This window comes from Scyliorhinus torazame, chromosome 4, assembly GCF_047496885.1.
Source record: "Scyliorhinus torazame isolate Kashiwa2021f chromosome 4, sScyTor2.1, whole genome shotgun sequence".
Taxonomy (NCBI): domain Eukaryota; kingdom Metazoa; phylum Chordata; class Chondrichthyes; order Carcharhiniformes; family Scyliorhinidae; genus Scyliorhinus; species Scyliorhinus torazame.
In genome coordinates this window covers 248,833,182-248,847,198 of record NC_092710.1, presented here as the reverse complement: position 1 = coordinate 248,847,198, position 14,017 = coordinate 248,833,182, and the positions used below count along the sequence as shown (strand labels likewise).

Sequence of the window (14,017 nt, the reverse complement as noted above, 5' to 3'; positions counted from 1 at the left end):
CCAAAATATCAAGGGTTTTATATTGAGAGATTAAATACCTATTTGTAATATGTAAGAATTTGTGGACATCAAGCCCATCCCAGACTGACATGTCTCTGTTTCGAATCACAGCTGCTTGAATTGTTAAGCTGGAGTGAGCGTTCCAGACACTTGACACATAAGGGGAGGGATTGCTGGATCATTTACTCACACTTTGGCAGCAAGGTAGCATAGTGGTTAGCTTCACAGAGCCAGGGTCCCAGGTTCGATTCCCTGCTGGGTCACTGTCTGCGGAGCCTGCACGTTCTCCTCGTGTCTGTGTGGGTTTTTTCCGGTTTTCTCCCACAGTCCAAAGTCGTGCAGGTTAGGTGGATTGGCCATGCTAAATTGCCCTTCGTGTCCAAAGAGGTTAGGAGGGATTATTGGGTTAAGGGGATAGGGTTGTAGTGAGGGCTTAAGTGGGTTGGTGCAGACTCGATGGGCCGAATGGCCTCCTTCTGCACTGTATGATCTATGTGGGCAGCACGGTCGCACAGTGGATAGCATTGTGGCTTCACAGCGCCAGGGTCCCAGGTTCGATTCCCCGCTGTATCACTGTCTCTGCGGAGTCTGCACGTTCTCCCCATGTCTGCGTGGGTTTCCTCCAGGTGCTCCGGTTTCCTCCCACAGTCCAAAGATGTCCAGGTTAGGTGGTTTGGCATGACCGAGGTGATGGCAGTGGAGCTAGAAAAGCAGTTTGGCATAATTTACCCATGATAAATTGGCCTTCGTATCCAAAACGTCTAGGAGGGGTTATTGGGTCATGGGTATAGGGTGGAGGTGAGGGCTTAAGTGAGTCGGTGCAGACTCGATGGGCCGAATGGCCTCCTTCTGCACTGTATGTTCTATGTTCTATGGTCTATGTTCTGTGTTCAAGAGTAAAGCACAGGTCTGGGAAGGGGAGAATTGACTGTCAATTAGTAACTGGGCAGCACGGTAGCATTGTGGATAGCACAATTGCTTCACAGCTCCAGGGTCCCAGGTTCGATTCCGGCTTGGGTCACTGTCTGTGCGGAGTCTGCATGTCCTCCCCGTGTGTGCGTGGGTTTCCTCTGGGTGCTCCGCTTTCCTCCCACAGTCCAAAGATGTGCAAGTTAGGTGGATTGGCTGTGATAAATTGCCCTTAGTGTTGGGTGGGGTTGCTGGGTTGTGGGGATAGGGTGGAGGTGTTGACCTTGGGTAGGGTGCTCTTTCCAAGAGCCGGTGCAGACTCGATGGGCCGAATGGCCTCCTTCTGCACTGTAAATTCTATGATAAACTGAACTGGGAAGATGGTGGAAGAGGTCCCGCCAATGGAACCTATGTATTAGATACCTCCTAATAATAAGGAAAGAGTCGGTGTGAAGGACAGCCACAGTGCTCACCTAGCCATCATGGAGCAGTGGACTGATAAAGATGGGAACAGCAGAATTGAAATCTGGACATTCAGTATTGAGGGGGATAGATGGCATCCTCTGCAGCCACAGTCAAAGGATATATTGCTTTGTACTGTTTGAAGAGTATGGACGACTCTGTGTGACTGCAAAGAAGTTTGGAACGGGAGGCGGCAGGGCCAGTTGTGCTGATGAGGCCCAATGAGATAAATAGGGAGGAAAAGTGATGAGTTACTGCTGAGATTCTATCAAGAATTCGAAGCCAGTGACTTCCAGTGGCGTCTGCGAGCGGAGCGGCCGTGTTCAGATGAAGCTCCCGCTGGTCCGCGATATCGTGGTCTTTTTCGGGGGGTTCCCCGCAAATTTTTTCCCCGCAAGAAATAAACCTCTCCGGGGTCGTCCCTGCCTCGATAGCATCAAAGCTCCGTTTCACGGAGCCAGAGGGTTGAAAGGGCGGGAGGGGAGAGACTGGTCCTGGTGGATTCGGCGGGGCGGTTGCACGTGGAGGAGCATCCTGAAAGCTGAAGGGCTCAAAGAGCACGGAGAGGAAAAGAGAATTTTTTTTTGCTTTTTCTCTCCTGAAAATTTGAAGCAAGCAGCGGGGGCGGAGCCAAACTGAGGCCGAGGCGGCAGGCCCAAAGCCAGAGCGCGATGTAGATGAGATGTCCCACATCGGATGGCTCCCGCCTAGAATGTGCTAAGAAGACTGAAGCCCGGTCCCAGGGAAATTCTGGAGATATACACAAAAAAAAAGAAGAGAAAGAAGTTTTAAAGAAATTTGAGATTGAAGAAGGAATGAAGAGGTGAGAAAAAGGAAAAATAATAAGCCGTTAAAGGATGCGAAAAGCAGCGTCGAGGAAGGGAGGAAACGCGGGCTCTCCATTGAATGAGAAGATGAGCAAAAGTGCTGACAAGGTGGCGGAGGCCGGACCGCATGGTGGGGCCGCACTACTTACAGCGGAGAAGATGACCGAGGTGATGGCAGTGGAGCTAGAAAAGCAGTTTGCGAGGCACATGGAGGCTTTGAGAAAGGAGATGGCGGTCACATAGAAGTCACTGGTGGAGGAGGCAATCGCCCTGGTGAGAGTAGCTGTGGCAAAGACATTGGCCGAGGTGAGAGAGCTGGTCAAGAAGATGAAGGAAGTGGAGGAGGCCGCGTCGCAGCACAGCGACCAGCTCACCTCGATGGGGGACGAGCTGTGGAGGGTGGTGGAGGTCAACAGAGGGCTCCTAGCAAAGCTTGAGGACTTGGAGAACCGCTCGAGGCGGCACAATCTAAGAATTGTGGGCTGGCCCAAAGGGATAGAGGGTCCAAGGCCAATAGAGTACTTTGCTAAGAAGTTGGCGGAGCTGATTGGGGAGGGTGAGAACCCCTTTCAGTACGAACTGGACCGAGCTCATCGGCCGTTAAGGCCGAAGCCCAAAGTGAATGAGACGCCAAGAGCAGTAATCATCTGTTTCCATAAGTACTGCATGAAGGAGAAGGTGTTAAGCTGGGCGAAGCAGAAGCGCGAGGTGCAGTGGGATGGTGCCGGAGTTCGGATCTACCAGGACTTGATGGTGGAGTTGGCAAAAAGACGAGCGGCGTTCGGGCGAGTGAAGGCGGCACTGTACAAGAAGGGGGTGCGATTTAGTATGGTATACCCGGCGAAGCTGAGGGTGACGTATGGTGCCAAAGACTTTTATTTCGAGACCGCGAAGGCGGCTGAGGCGTTCGTGAGGGCAGAAGGCTTGGGTCAGACGTGAGGAGCGGAACTGGAAGAGAGACTGCGGACTGTGATTGGTGAGCTGGAAAATGTATGAATGTTATAACTTTCTTTTCACTGACGTGTATTGTAATTTACTTCTCTTCGCATTGTTACGGAGTTCAAGTTATTAGTTGGGTTGATTGGCATTCTGTGTTGCGACGGTTATATCTTAGTTTAGTGAATTGTATGGGTTGGATTCTTTTTGTTTTTTCTTTCTCTGGGACTGGGTGAGAGGGGATAGTATAGCGTGGTGGGGGAGCCACCTGCGCTAGCTAACTAAAGTCGGCTAGTGAATGGAGATGAGGTGAGGAGGGCTGTGGACATTGGAGCCTGGTTGGCAGGTTTTGATGGGCCTATGAGGCGAGCGAGGGGGGTGGGGAAGGGATTGATGCTGGGAGATGTTTTTTCGAGAGGAAATGTAGGGGGGGGGGGGGGGGGGGGTTTCGATGTTAATAATGGATAGGGGTGGGTCATGCTCATGGGGTAGGGCCCGGTGGTATAATGATGGTGGATAAGAAGGGTGGTGGGGGGTGAGAGACCCCCAGTTAGGATAGGGAGGGTGAGAGACCCCCAGTTAGGATAGTCACGTGGAACGTGAGGGGGTTAGGAGGTCCGGTCAAGAGTGCTTGCGCATCTTAAAAGTTTAAAAGCCGATGTAGCAATGCTGCAGGAGACTCACTTGAGGGTGAAGGACCAGGTGAGACTTAAAAAGGGCTGGGTTAGTCAGGTGTTTCACTCTGGACTTGACGGAAGGCCTCGAGGGGTAGCGGTAATGGTCAGCAAAAGAGTCCTCTTCCAGATGGAGAAGGTGGTGGCAGATCAGGGGGGTAGATATGTGATTGGGACAGGGGCACTGGAGGGGAGGGTAGTGGCATTGTTAAGTGTATATGGCCCCAATTGGGATGATGTGGGATTCGCAAAGAAGGTGTTTGGGGCCATCCCCAACTTGGACACACACAAACTAATAGTGGGGGGGAGGGGGAGGGGGGGGACTGGAACTTGGTGCAGGAGCCAAGGTTGGACAGGTCACGGCCGCGCTCTCTGGTCCTATCAGGGGGGGCGAAGGCGTTAGCTGGACTAATGGTGGAAATGGGAGGGGTGGACCCGTGGAGGTTTCTGCACCCGAGGGAGTGGGAATACTCTTTTTTTTCTCAGCAGTCCATAACGTAGATTGGCAGATCGACTTTTTCGTGGTGGGGGAGGCTGTGTTGGCTGGGGTTAAGGGGTCGGAATACTCTGCAATTGCAGTGTCAGATCATGCTCCGCATTGGGTGGATATGGTGCTGGAGAAGGGGGTAGCGCAGAGGCCGGGGTGGAAATTGGATGTGGGTCTTTTGGGGGACCAAGTGTTCTGTGACAAAATTGAAAAGGTAATTAAGGAATATGTAGGTTTAAACTGTACGGGTGAGGTGTCGAAGGCGGTCGTCTGGGAGGCTCTAAAGGCGGTCGTGAGAGGGGAGGTGATCTCGTTAAGGCTAGGCTGGACAAGGAGGAGAGGTTGGAGCGGCAGAGGGTAATAGATGATATGTTGGAGATGGATAGGAGTTATGCAGAGGATGGGGTCTCAGCAAAGCTGGAAAAGAGGAAGGAACTACAGGTGAGCTTTGACCGACTGTCTACCAGGAAGTCGGTGCGCCAACTGAGACGAGCAAGGGGTGCAGTTTATGAACATGGCGATAAGGTCCGCTCCGGAGGGAAGCAGCGGCAAGGGAAATTGTGCAGGTGAGGGTTAGGACAGGGAAGTTGGTGGTGACGCCGGATCTGATTAACAAGGTTTTTGAGGAATTTTATGAGAGGTTGTACAGGTCAGAGCCACCCGGGGGAGATTGTGAGATGTGGGAATTTCTAGATGGGTTGGAGTACCCGAGGTTGGGGGAGGGGGACAGGGCTACATTAGAAGGAGCGATGGTGCAACAGGGAAGAGGGCGTTGCCACAAACCTTGGGGCAGGCATTGATTTCACTATTGCTAAAAAAAGATAAGGATCCGACGGAGTGTGGGTCGTATAGGCCCATAGCACTTCTGAATGTGGATGCAAAAATATTGGCGAAGGTACTGGCGAGTAGGCTGGGGGAGTGCCTCCCGAAGATCAGACGGGGTTCGTGAGAGGGAGGCAGCTCTTTTCAAACATTAGAAGGGTATTGAACGTCGTTATGGCACCGGCAGAGGGGAAGGAAACAGAGGTGGTTGTGGCATTGGACGCTGAGAAGGCGTTCGACCGGGTAGAATGGGGGTACTTGATGGCAGTTCTGGAGAGGTTTTTTGATTGGACCAAGATTTGTGAATTGGGTATAAGGAGCCGAGGGCGAATGTCCGCACAAACAACATCAGCTCGAGATACTTTCCTCTCCACCGATGTCCTATATCCCCCCCCTGCTGTTCGCACTCGCGATTAAGCCGTTGGCCATCGCATTAAGGAGTTTGGGGTATGGAAAGGAATAGTGCGGGGGTGGGGGGAATAGAGCATGGGGTGTACTTCTATGCCGCTGACTTGCTTTTATACATGTCAGAACCGAGTGTGTCAATAGGGGGAATATTGGAGCTGCTTCGAGTGTTTGGGTCTTTCTCTGGGGAGAAGCTGAATCGAGACAAGAATGAGTATTTTGTGGTGTCTCGGCGGGGGGTGGGGGCAGGGGTAGGGGAGGCTGCATTCCGTAGGACAGGGACTCACTTTAGGTACCTGGCGGTGCAGGTTGCCCGGGAGTGGGGGGGGCGCTCTGCAGGTACAACATTTCTAGTTTGGTGGGGCGAGTGAAAGCTGATCTGGCAAGGTGGGATGGTCTCCCTCTCTCATTGGCGAGTCGGGTACAAGCGGTTAAAATGAACGTGTTGCCACGATTTGTTTATTTTTCAATGCCTGCCGATTTTCCTGCCAAAGGCTTATTTCAGAGAGATTTGAGGGAAGGATTACGTCGCTCATATGGGGAGGGAAGGTGGTCAGAGTTAGAAAGGTGCTGCTACAGAGGGGAAGGTAGGCAGGGGGTTTGGGGACTTCCGAACCTGATGTATTACTACTGGGCGGCGAATGTGGAGAAGGATGCGGAGCTGGATAAGAGCGGTTGATTCCCAGTGGGTCAGAATTGAGGAGAGTTTGTGCAGGGGGTCGGGATTGAAAGCGCTAGCAACAGCGCCGCTCCCGATGGCCCCGGGGAAATACTCAGGGAGTCCGGTAATAATAGCTTCATTGAGAATTTGGAGGCAGTTTCGCCAACACTTCGGGTTGGGGGCAGGGTCAAGGGAAATGCCGATTCGGCGGGGACCACAGATTTGAGCCAGGGAGGTGGGATGGAAATTTTCAGAAATGGGAGGAGGAGGGGATTAAGACACTAAAAGATTTGTTTCTTAGGGGTTGGTTTGCAGGATTGAAGGAGCTGGAAGCAAAGTATGGGCTGGAGCAGGGGAAATGTTTAGATACATGCAGGTTCGAGATTTTGCCAGAAAGGAGATACAGAACCTCCCGGAGGAGCCGGCCGGCTTCCACAATGCTGGAGGAGGTGCTGACGACAGGGGGACTGGAGAAGAGGGCAGTGTCAGCGGTCTGCGGAGCTATTTTGGAGGAGGAGGAGAAGGCACCACTGGAAGGGATCAAAGAAAAGTGGGATGCTAGCACCAGTACTGGGACAGTAAGGAGCTGTACCCCGGGAACATGCTTCATCTGAACTTGATTAGGCATCAGGTTCTGGCTGAAAGGATAACATTATAAATGTTAAATGGTATATTAACATTTAATATACCATTAATAATGTTAATGGTATATTAAAATATGAACTTCAAAAAGAAATATAGGAAATAATAATGGGGGGGGGGTGCTAATCACGTTCATATGTTTTGGTCCTGTCCAAAGCTAGAGGATTACTGGAAGGAGGTTTTTAGGGTAATATCTAAAGTGGTGCACGTGAAACTGGACCCGGGCCCCCGGGAGGCCATATTCGGGGTGTCGGACCAGCCAGGGTTGGAAACTGGTGCGGAGGCAGATGTTGTAGCCTTCGCCTCATTGATCGCCCAAAGGTGGATCCTGATGGGTTGGAGAGCAACCTCTCCACCCTGTGCCCTGGTGTGGCGAGGGGATCTGTTGGAATTCTTGACTCTTGAGAAGGTTAAGTTTGAATTGAGGGAAGGATAGAGGGGTTCTACAATTCATGGGCATTATTCATTATGCACTTTCAAGAACTGGATAACATCGAACATTAGTTGGGTGGGAGGCGATGGGTGTTAATGGTGACTATGGGTGATTCCTGATTCCTTTTTGTCAGTTTATTTAAACATGTGGGCAAATGTTTTGGGTTTGGTGGGAGGATGGGATTGTTGCTATTGATATGGGAATTGACATTACATTCGTTACTGATTATTGTTTATTACTGATTGTTGTTTATTGTTGGTGGGTGTAAATTTGGGAAAAAATGCAAAAAAGGAGAATAAAGAAATAGATGGTTTTTTTTTTAAAATTCAAAGCCAGCTAACAGGTAATTCAAAGGTAACATTACCTAAACCATGTAAAAATTGGCATAGGGACAAATGGAATTTGAAAATTAACATGTAACTAAAGGACTGATATCAGAAATCGGTTCCTGGGATGCTAGCACCAGTACTGGGACAGTGAGGAGCTGTACCCCGGGGACATGCTTCATCTGAGCTTGATTGGGCATCAGGTTCTGGCTGAAAGGATAAATGGAACGATAGAAAGCATTTTCAGCAAGTACCTATATGGGTGGGAAGGGAGGTCTTATACAGAAATTAAAATAGAAATTGCCGAAAGACTAAAAAAGTAATACAAACAAAGTCTAAGCTATCAATAATGTTAATGGTATATTAAAATATGAGCTTCAAAAAGAAATATAGGAAATAATGATGAAATAAATGATCAAATGACAACTTGAGTAAAGTGATAAGTTAATGTCTTTTAAAATTTCAGACTGTAAAGGCAGGCCAGGGACCATTGCCAAATTCTTAGTTCTGTACATAAGTGCACAAAGCTTAACAAATAAAATCAGAATTAGAAGTGCAAATTCAACTAAACATAGTGACCATAATATGATAGAATTTGATAACAGTGTTGAGAGGGAAAAGGGTGAGACACCGATTAAGATTTTTAATTTAGGTAAGGCTGACTTTGGAGGGATAAGACAGAATTTAACCACAATATACTGGTCAGAATTATTAACTGACTAGAAATTATGATGAACGTAGTGACGGCACAGTAGTTATCACTGCTGCTTCACAGTGCCAGAGACCCAGGTTTGATTCTGACCTTGGATGACTGTCTGTGTGGAGTTTTCATGTTTTCCCAATGTCTGCATGGGTTTCCTCCCATTCAAAAGATGTGCAGGTTGAGTGGATTGGCCATGCTAAATTGCCCCTTGATGTCCAAAGGTTAGGTGGAGTTAAGGCGGAGAATTGAACCCAGGTAGGGTGCTCTTTCAGAGGGTCGATACAGACGCAATGGGCTGAATGGCCTCCTTCTGCTCTGTAGGAATTCTATGATTTAAATAGCTGCTTGAAGAAGTATTTGATGAAATACACTCATGAATATACTCCTAAAGGACAAAAGTTCTGATTATGTAATTAAATGTAATTAAATAGCTTTGGTCAATAAGGGAAGTGAGATGGTATAAAACTAAAAGAAAAGGTTTGTATGAAGGCAAAAGAAACAGAGGGCGGGGTGAAATATAATAATCTTTATTAGTGTCACAAGTAGGCTCACATTAACACTGCAATGAAGTTACTGCGAAAATCCCCTGGTTCCCACTCCGGTGCCTGTTCGGGTATACGGAGGGAGAATTCAGAATGTCCAAAATACCTAACCAGCATATATTTCGGGACTTGTGGGAGGAAACCGAAGCACCCAACATCATCCAAAGGCATATCGTTAGTTTTCACATGTTTGTTGATGACAGCCAGCTCCACCTCCCCATTACCTCTCGTGTGTCCACTGCTGCTAAGTTATCAGACTGCTCATCGGATATCCAGGCAATGATATATCCTACAGGAGAGGATCTAACCATCACCCCTTGACATTCAATGGCATTATTATCGCTGAATCTCGCACAATCAACATCCTAGGTGTTACCATTGATCAGAAATTGAACTGTACTAGCCATATTAAAACTGTGGCTACCAGAGCAGGTCAAAGGCATGGAATCCTACGGCGAATAACTCTCCTCCTGATCTTCCGTCTCTCGCTCTCTCTTTTCTCCCCCACCACCCCCTCCCAAAGCCTGTCCACCAATAACGAGGCACCAGTCAGGAGTGTAATGGACTCTCCACTTGCCTGGATGAGTGCAGCCCCAACAACACAAGAAGTTCGATACCATCCAGGACAAAGCAGCCCCATGGAAACTGAGCAGAAATTTCCTCCAATGGAATTTGAGAAGACCTAAGCCATTGTTCTTGGTCCTGGCTGCAAACTCTACTCCTTAGCTACAGATTTCATCCCTTTCCCTGGTAACAGTTTGAGGTTAAGTCTGCCAGTTTGAAGTATGGAAGGCAACCTTGGTGTCGCGTTTGATCTTGAAATGAGGTTCTAATCTCATATTCATGTGTTGACTAAGATCACCATCTAACTCTAACTTTGCCCCTGTCTTAGTTCAACTGCTGCTGAAACTCTCATTTAAAGCCTTGTTACCGTTAGACTTGACTATTCTGATGCACTCCTGGCTGGTCTTACTCATTCTACTCGCCATACACTTGAGCTGACCCACATTGCTTCCGGTCAAGCTACGCCTTGATTTCAAAATTCTAATGCTCGTTTTCAAATCCTTCCATGGCCTCGCCCCTCCCTAAGTGTACTCTCTCTCCTGAGATATCTGTGCTCCTCTAATTCTGGCCTCTTGTGGATCCCCAATTTTAAGTATTACCTACTGGTGGCTATGCCATCAAGCTTTTGGGCATGGAAAAACCTGTACAATGGAGACTGAGGGGAAGTTGGCAGCAACTGAAAATGTAGGTGCATTTCATTTTGATTTTCTGTTGGCCCCTTTTAGTCCAGATAATTTAAAAAGAAACAAATGTTGGTAGTTGTTTACCTCTCCATCTTTGCACAAGTAAAGCCTTTGGTAAGAGGATCTTAGTAGTTTTCTCTGATCAGGTCCCATGTAGCAGCTTATATAGATTTCAGTAAACATGATCAAGTTGTCTATGGTATAACTGGTGAGAAACGCATTATTTAAAAAAATTAGTTTTAACATTTTGGCTCTTGTGTATGGGCAGATCCTTGAGATAATCAGAGTCATTTTAAAGCTATATGATCTATGGAAGAATTTTGATGACCGAAAAGAAATGGCTGCAATCCTCAACAAGATGCCAAAGCCGAAACCACCTCCAAACAGGTATATCATAGAATGATACAGCACTGAAGGCAGCCATTTAGCCCATTAGTATATTGTAAAGGACGTTTTAAATATAAGGTTCGATTCTCTTTTATATAAAAGTATTATTTGGGCAAAATAGTAGGGCAAGGAGCTGTTTTGAGTTGTTGCAGCATAACAAGATGCAAAATGGGCTGTTCTGATTCCCCAGAGAGCTCCCAGTTCCATTTGAAGGTTTGCATTTCACCATGAGATGGGAAGAATATCTGGAAAAGTTGTCTGTAGTTTTAGTGAGATGGCAATTGTAGAGATCTAGAAGTGGGCCAGTTGACTGTTGAATATTTGGAGGAGATGTGAAGAGATAAAGGAGAGAAAATAGAGAAAGCTTCAAAAAATGTTTTCATAATCTTTTGATTCTAAATCATCTTCTTTATCACCAACAGTGAAGGAGAGCAGGGCCCTAACGGCAGTCAAAACTCAACCTACAACCAGTCCTAAGAAACTTGGCAGTTTGATGTACCAAAATTTGCAGAAAGAAGTGGATTTGGTCTGTCTGATACACAGAAAGTCCTTTCACTTCATAAAGACTTTCGGCCAGTTAGTGTGGTGGATGGAAGACACTGGGTGTGGTTTGTGAGACTGGACATGAATTATCACAATTATTCAAAGCAAGAAAAGCTGTTGGAAACAAAAATTACTAAAGAGTTGCTGCTGCAAAAACAAACACTTGAGCTTCATTGATCATTTGTTTGTCACTTTGTCATGTGTTTCAGAGAGGGCATTACACTTTGTTCTACTCAAGCTGTGCTTTAGAATTGTGCATTAGAAGATCCATGCAATTTCCCCAGTTCAATTCTGATAATCCAAGAAAAAGTGACTGGGAAATGACAATAGACAAGGGAATAATGCAGTAGCTTAATTATATCCTGAAAATAATTTTCATAAAGTAATTTCATGATACAGAAGTACTTTTTGTTTGGTACTTGAACTGTTATGTGGAATTAATTTCCCATATGTGTAGTTTGGGATAGATGTATTTTATTTCTAACCATATAACCGGGTCAAGGTTAGACCGCCCGTTGAAATTTCCAGATGTAGTGCTCAGCATTGATGCTCCATATTTTAAAAGCTTTTCAGTAAAACAAGTTTTCTCATTTTACTTTGTTTAAAAAATAAAATCAGAAGAAATGCCATTTTTAAAATGTAACTTTCAAAGGAGTTATTTCTATTTTGTTAGATACAGGGTCTATATGAAATGGGCATAGTTAATTTGGGTCATATTTAGTAAGTTTAAACTTATTTTGGCTACTGTATTTGTTCAATAACTTGAAAGTAACGGATGTTTTCTAAAAAAAATAAACTAATTGGACCAGTGCCACAGTGAATTTACTGGCTGCTTTAAACATGTGTATTTTCTGATCCTGTCTGGCTACATTGTCCCACCATACAATGATGTTTCTTTCCACTCCCTCACCTTTGGGTTGCATCATTTTCAAAGTAAATTTATCAGCATTTGTGTCAATTTTTAATGCTGATTTTATGGAAGTATAATTGTACCAGATTATTTTTGTCAAGATTACAGCTGTTATTCCTACATTACAACAGCAATGAGGCTTAAATCCTTAATTGAGTGTATAGTTCTTTAGGACATCCTGAGGCATTATAAAAATGCCAGTATTTTTTAATCACGTCTCATTAGAGAGTGACGTGTGTGAATGGGGCATTACTACATTTGGTACTTTAAGCCCTCCTAAAATATGACTTTGTGTCTTTGATCTTGAGGAAAAATAGCATTTTCTGAAAGTACAGTAATTAAGCAATCTTAGTGGAGAACATTACACAAGTGAAGAGCAACAAACTTTACTACTGACTAATTATCGTATTTTCAGATGTTTTTTTGCTATTGAGGTTTGGTTTGCAATTGACTTTACAAATTGTTGATGTGGACAAGTCTGATCCAGATTCTTTATGGGTTTATGTTGCAACTGCCTTCACTCATCTAAGACTGCAAATCGACTGCCATATTACATCAATGTTTTCATATGTTGTGCTTGGAATGTCTTAAAGACTGAATTTTTAACCCAGCACTTAAAAGAGATCATAAGTATGGACTAGTACAGGGCTTAACTTGCCAAAACTAGGATGGCTTGAACAACCTATGTTTTTATGATGGAACATTGCTGCCACTTTCACTTAAGCACTAAAATGGTAGATATTTTAAGTGAAATATCAGTGGTAGTTTAAATACTGGCCAAAGGATGCCTTCAAATTAGTAGCTACTGGTTACAAAATTCAAAGACTTGACTTTTTTGAGATCAAGGTGATCGAATATATCATTAATCATCAATTCTAGAATAGACTATAAACAAGTGCCAGCTGTGCATTCATAAACTCTTTCTCCAATAGTTTAAAATTGAGTTTTTATACCATTTTTGTTCCGTAGTTGGTGACGTTTACAAAGATGTTCAAAATAAAGCAGCTTAATCAATAGTAAAAGATAGATCTTTGTAGATTTAATGTTCCGTATTCATTTCTTACACGCTTACATACCAAGGTTCATGCATAATAGTATGCCATAATAGCTAGAGGCGGTGGCGCGGTAGCACAGTAATTAGCACTGTTGTTTCACAGTGACAGGGTGCCTGGTTTGATTCCCGGCCTGGGTAACTGGAGTCTGAACGTTCTCCCAGTGTCTGCGTGAATTTCCTCCGGGTGCTCCGGTTTCCTCCCACAAGTCCCAAAAAGACGTGTTGTTAGGTAATTTGGACATTCCGAATTCTCCCTCTGCGTACCTGACCAGGTGCCGGAATGGGTCAACTAGGAGATTTTCACAGTAACTTCATTGCAGTGTTGTGAGCCTACTTGTGACACTAATAAATATTATATTACCATGTTTCTACCTGAAAATTTACCCGTATGAAATGATCCTGACCTTACCAGTTAAGTTGAGGATATATTATGGAGTTAATGTGCATTTTGTCCCCGCTCTGTCCTGGACATTCTAGATACAGGTAAAAACCAGTTTTAGAAAAAAAATCTTCTTCCTTCATTAGGGAATGGTGCAAAGTACAGACACACCCAAGTGATGGGTGAAATATTTTTTTAAAAACTGAACCTGTTGTTCAGTTTATATGATGGATGGAGCAGTAACCTTGCTTGGAAAAAGAAAGTGTAAATAAACAGTGTAAATCTCTTAGAAAAAATAGGCAGCTAAACTAACAGAGCCAGTAAAAGGTAGCCAATGAAATCAACTAAGCTATTACATAGTGATTTCAAAAGTAACCATAGAATACAGCCCTAGAAATAATACACATAGAAAAATTAATATCAGGTGATAGGGAGCAATGAACTTAAAGCAGTTATCGTCACCAGGGAAAAGGTGCTAGAATGATTAGACACAAAGGCTAACAAGTCTCTGGGGCCAGGTGGCTTGCAACCTAGGATCTTAAAAGAAGTGGTGGCACAGGTTATAATCAAAAATTCCTTAGATCCTGGAATGGCCCCATCGGATTGAAAAATAGCTAATGTAACACCTTTATTCAAGCTTTCAAAGCAGTTCAGCGAATGTTAATTGG

General features: G+C 45.3%; 1 protein-coding gene across 4 annotated transcripts in view; it reads left to right on the top strand.

Moving 5' to 3' along the window:
• ccnc (cyclin C) overlaps nucleotides 1-11,831 on the top strand; it is a 65,211-nt gene extending 53,380 nt beyond the window's left edge. For all 4 annotated transcript variants that reach the window (XM_072499605.1, XM_072499604.1, XM_072499607.1 and 1 more), the window contains 2 exons: nucleotides 10,345-10,463; nucleotides 10,886-11,831. In XM_072499605.1, coding sequence (XP_072355706.1) covers nucleotides 10,345-10,463; nucleotides 10,886-10,940 — 174 coding nt within the window. In that variant the 3' untranslated portion in view covers nucleotides 10,941-11,831. The remainder of the gene's footprint in view (nucleotides 1-10,344; nucleotides 10,464-10,885) is intronic.
• The last annotated feature ends 2,186 nt before the right edge of the window (nucleotides 11,832-14,017 follow it).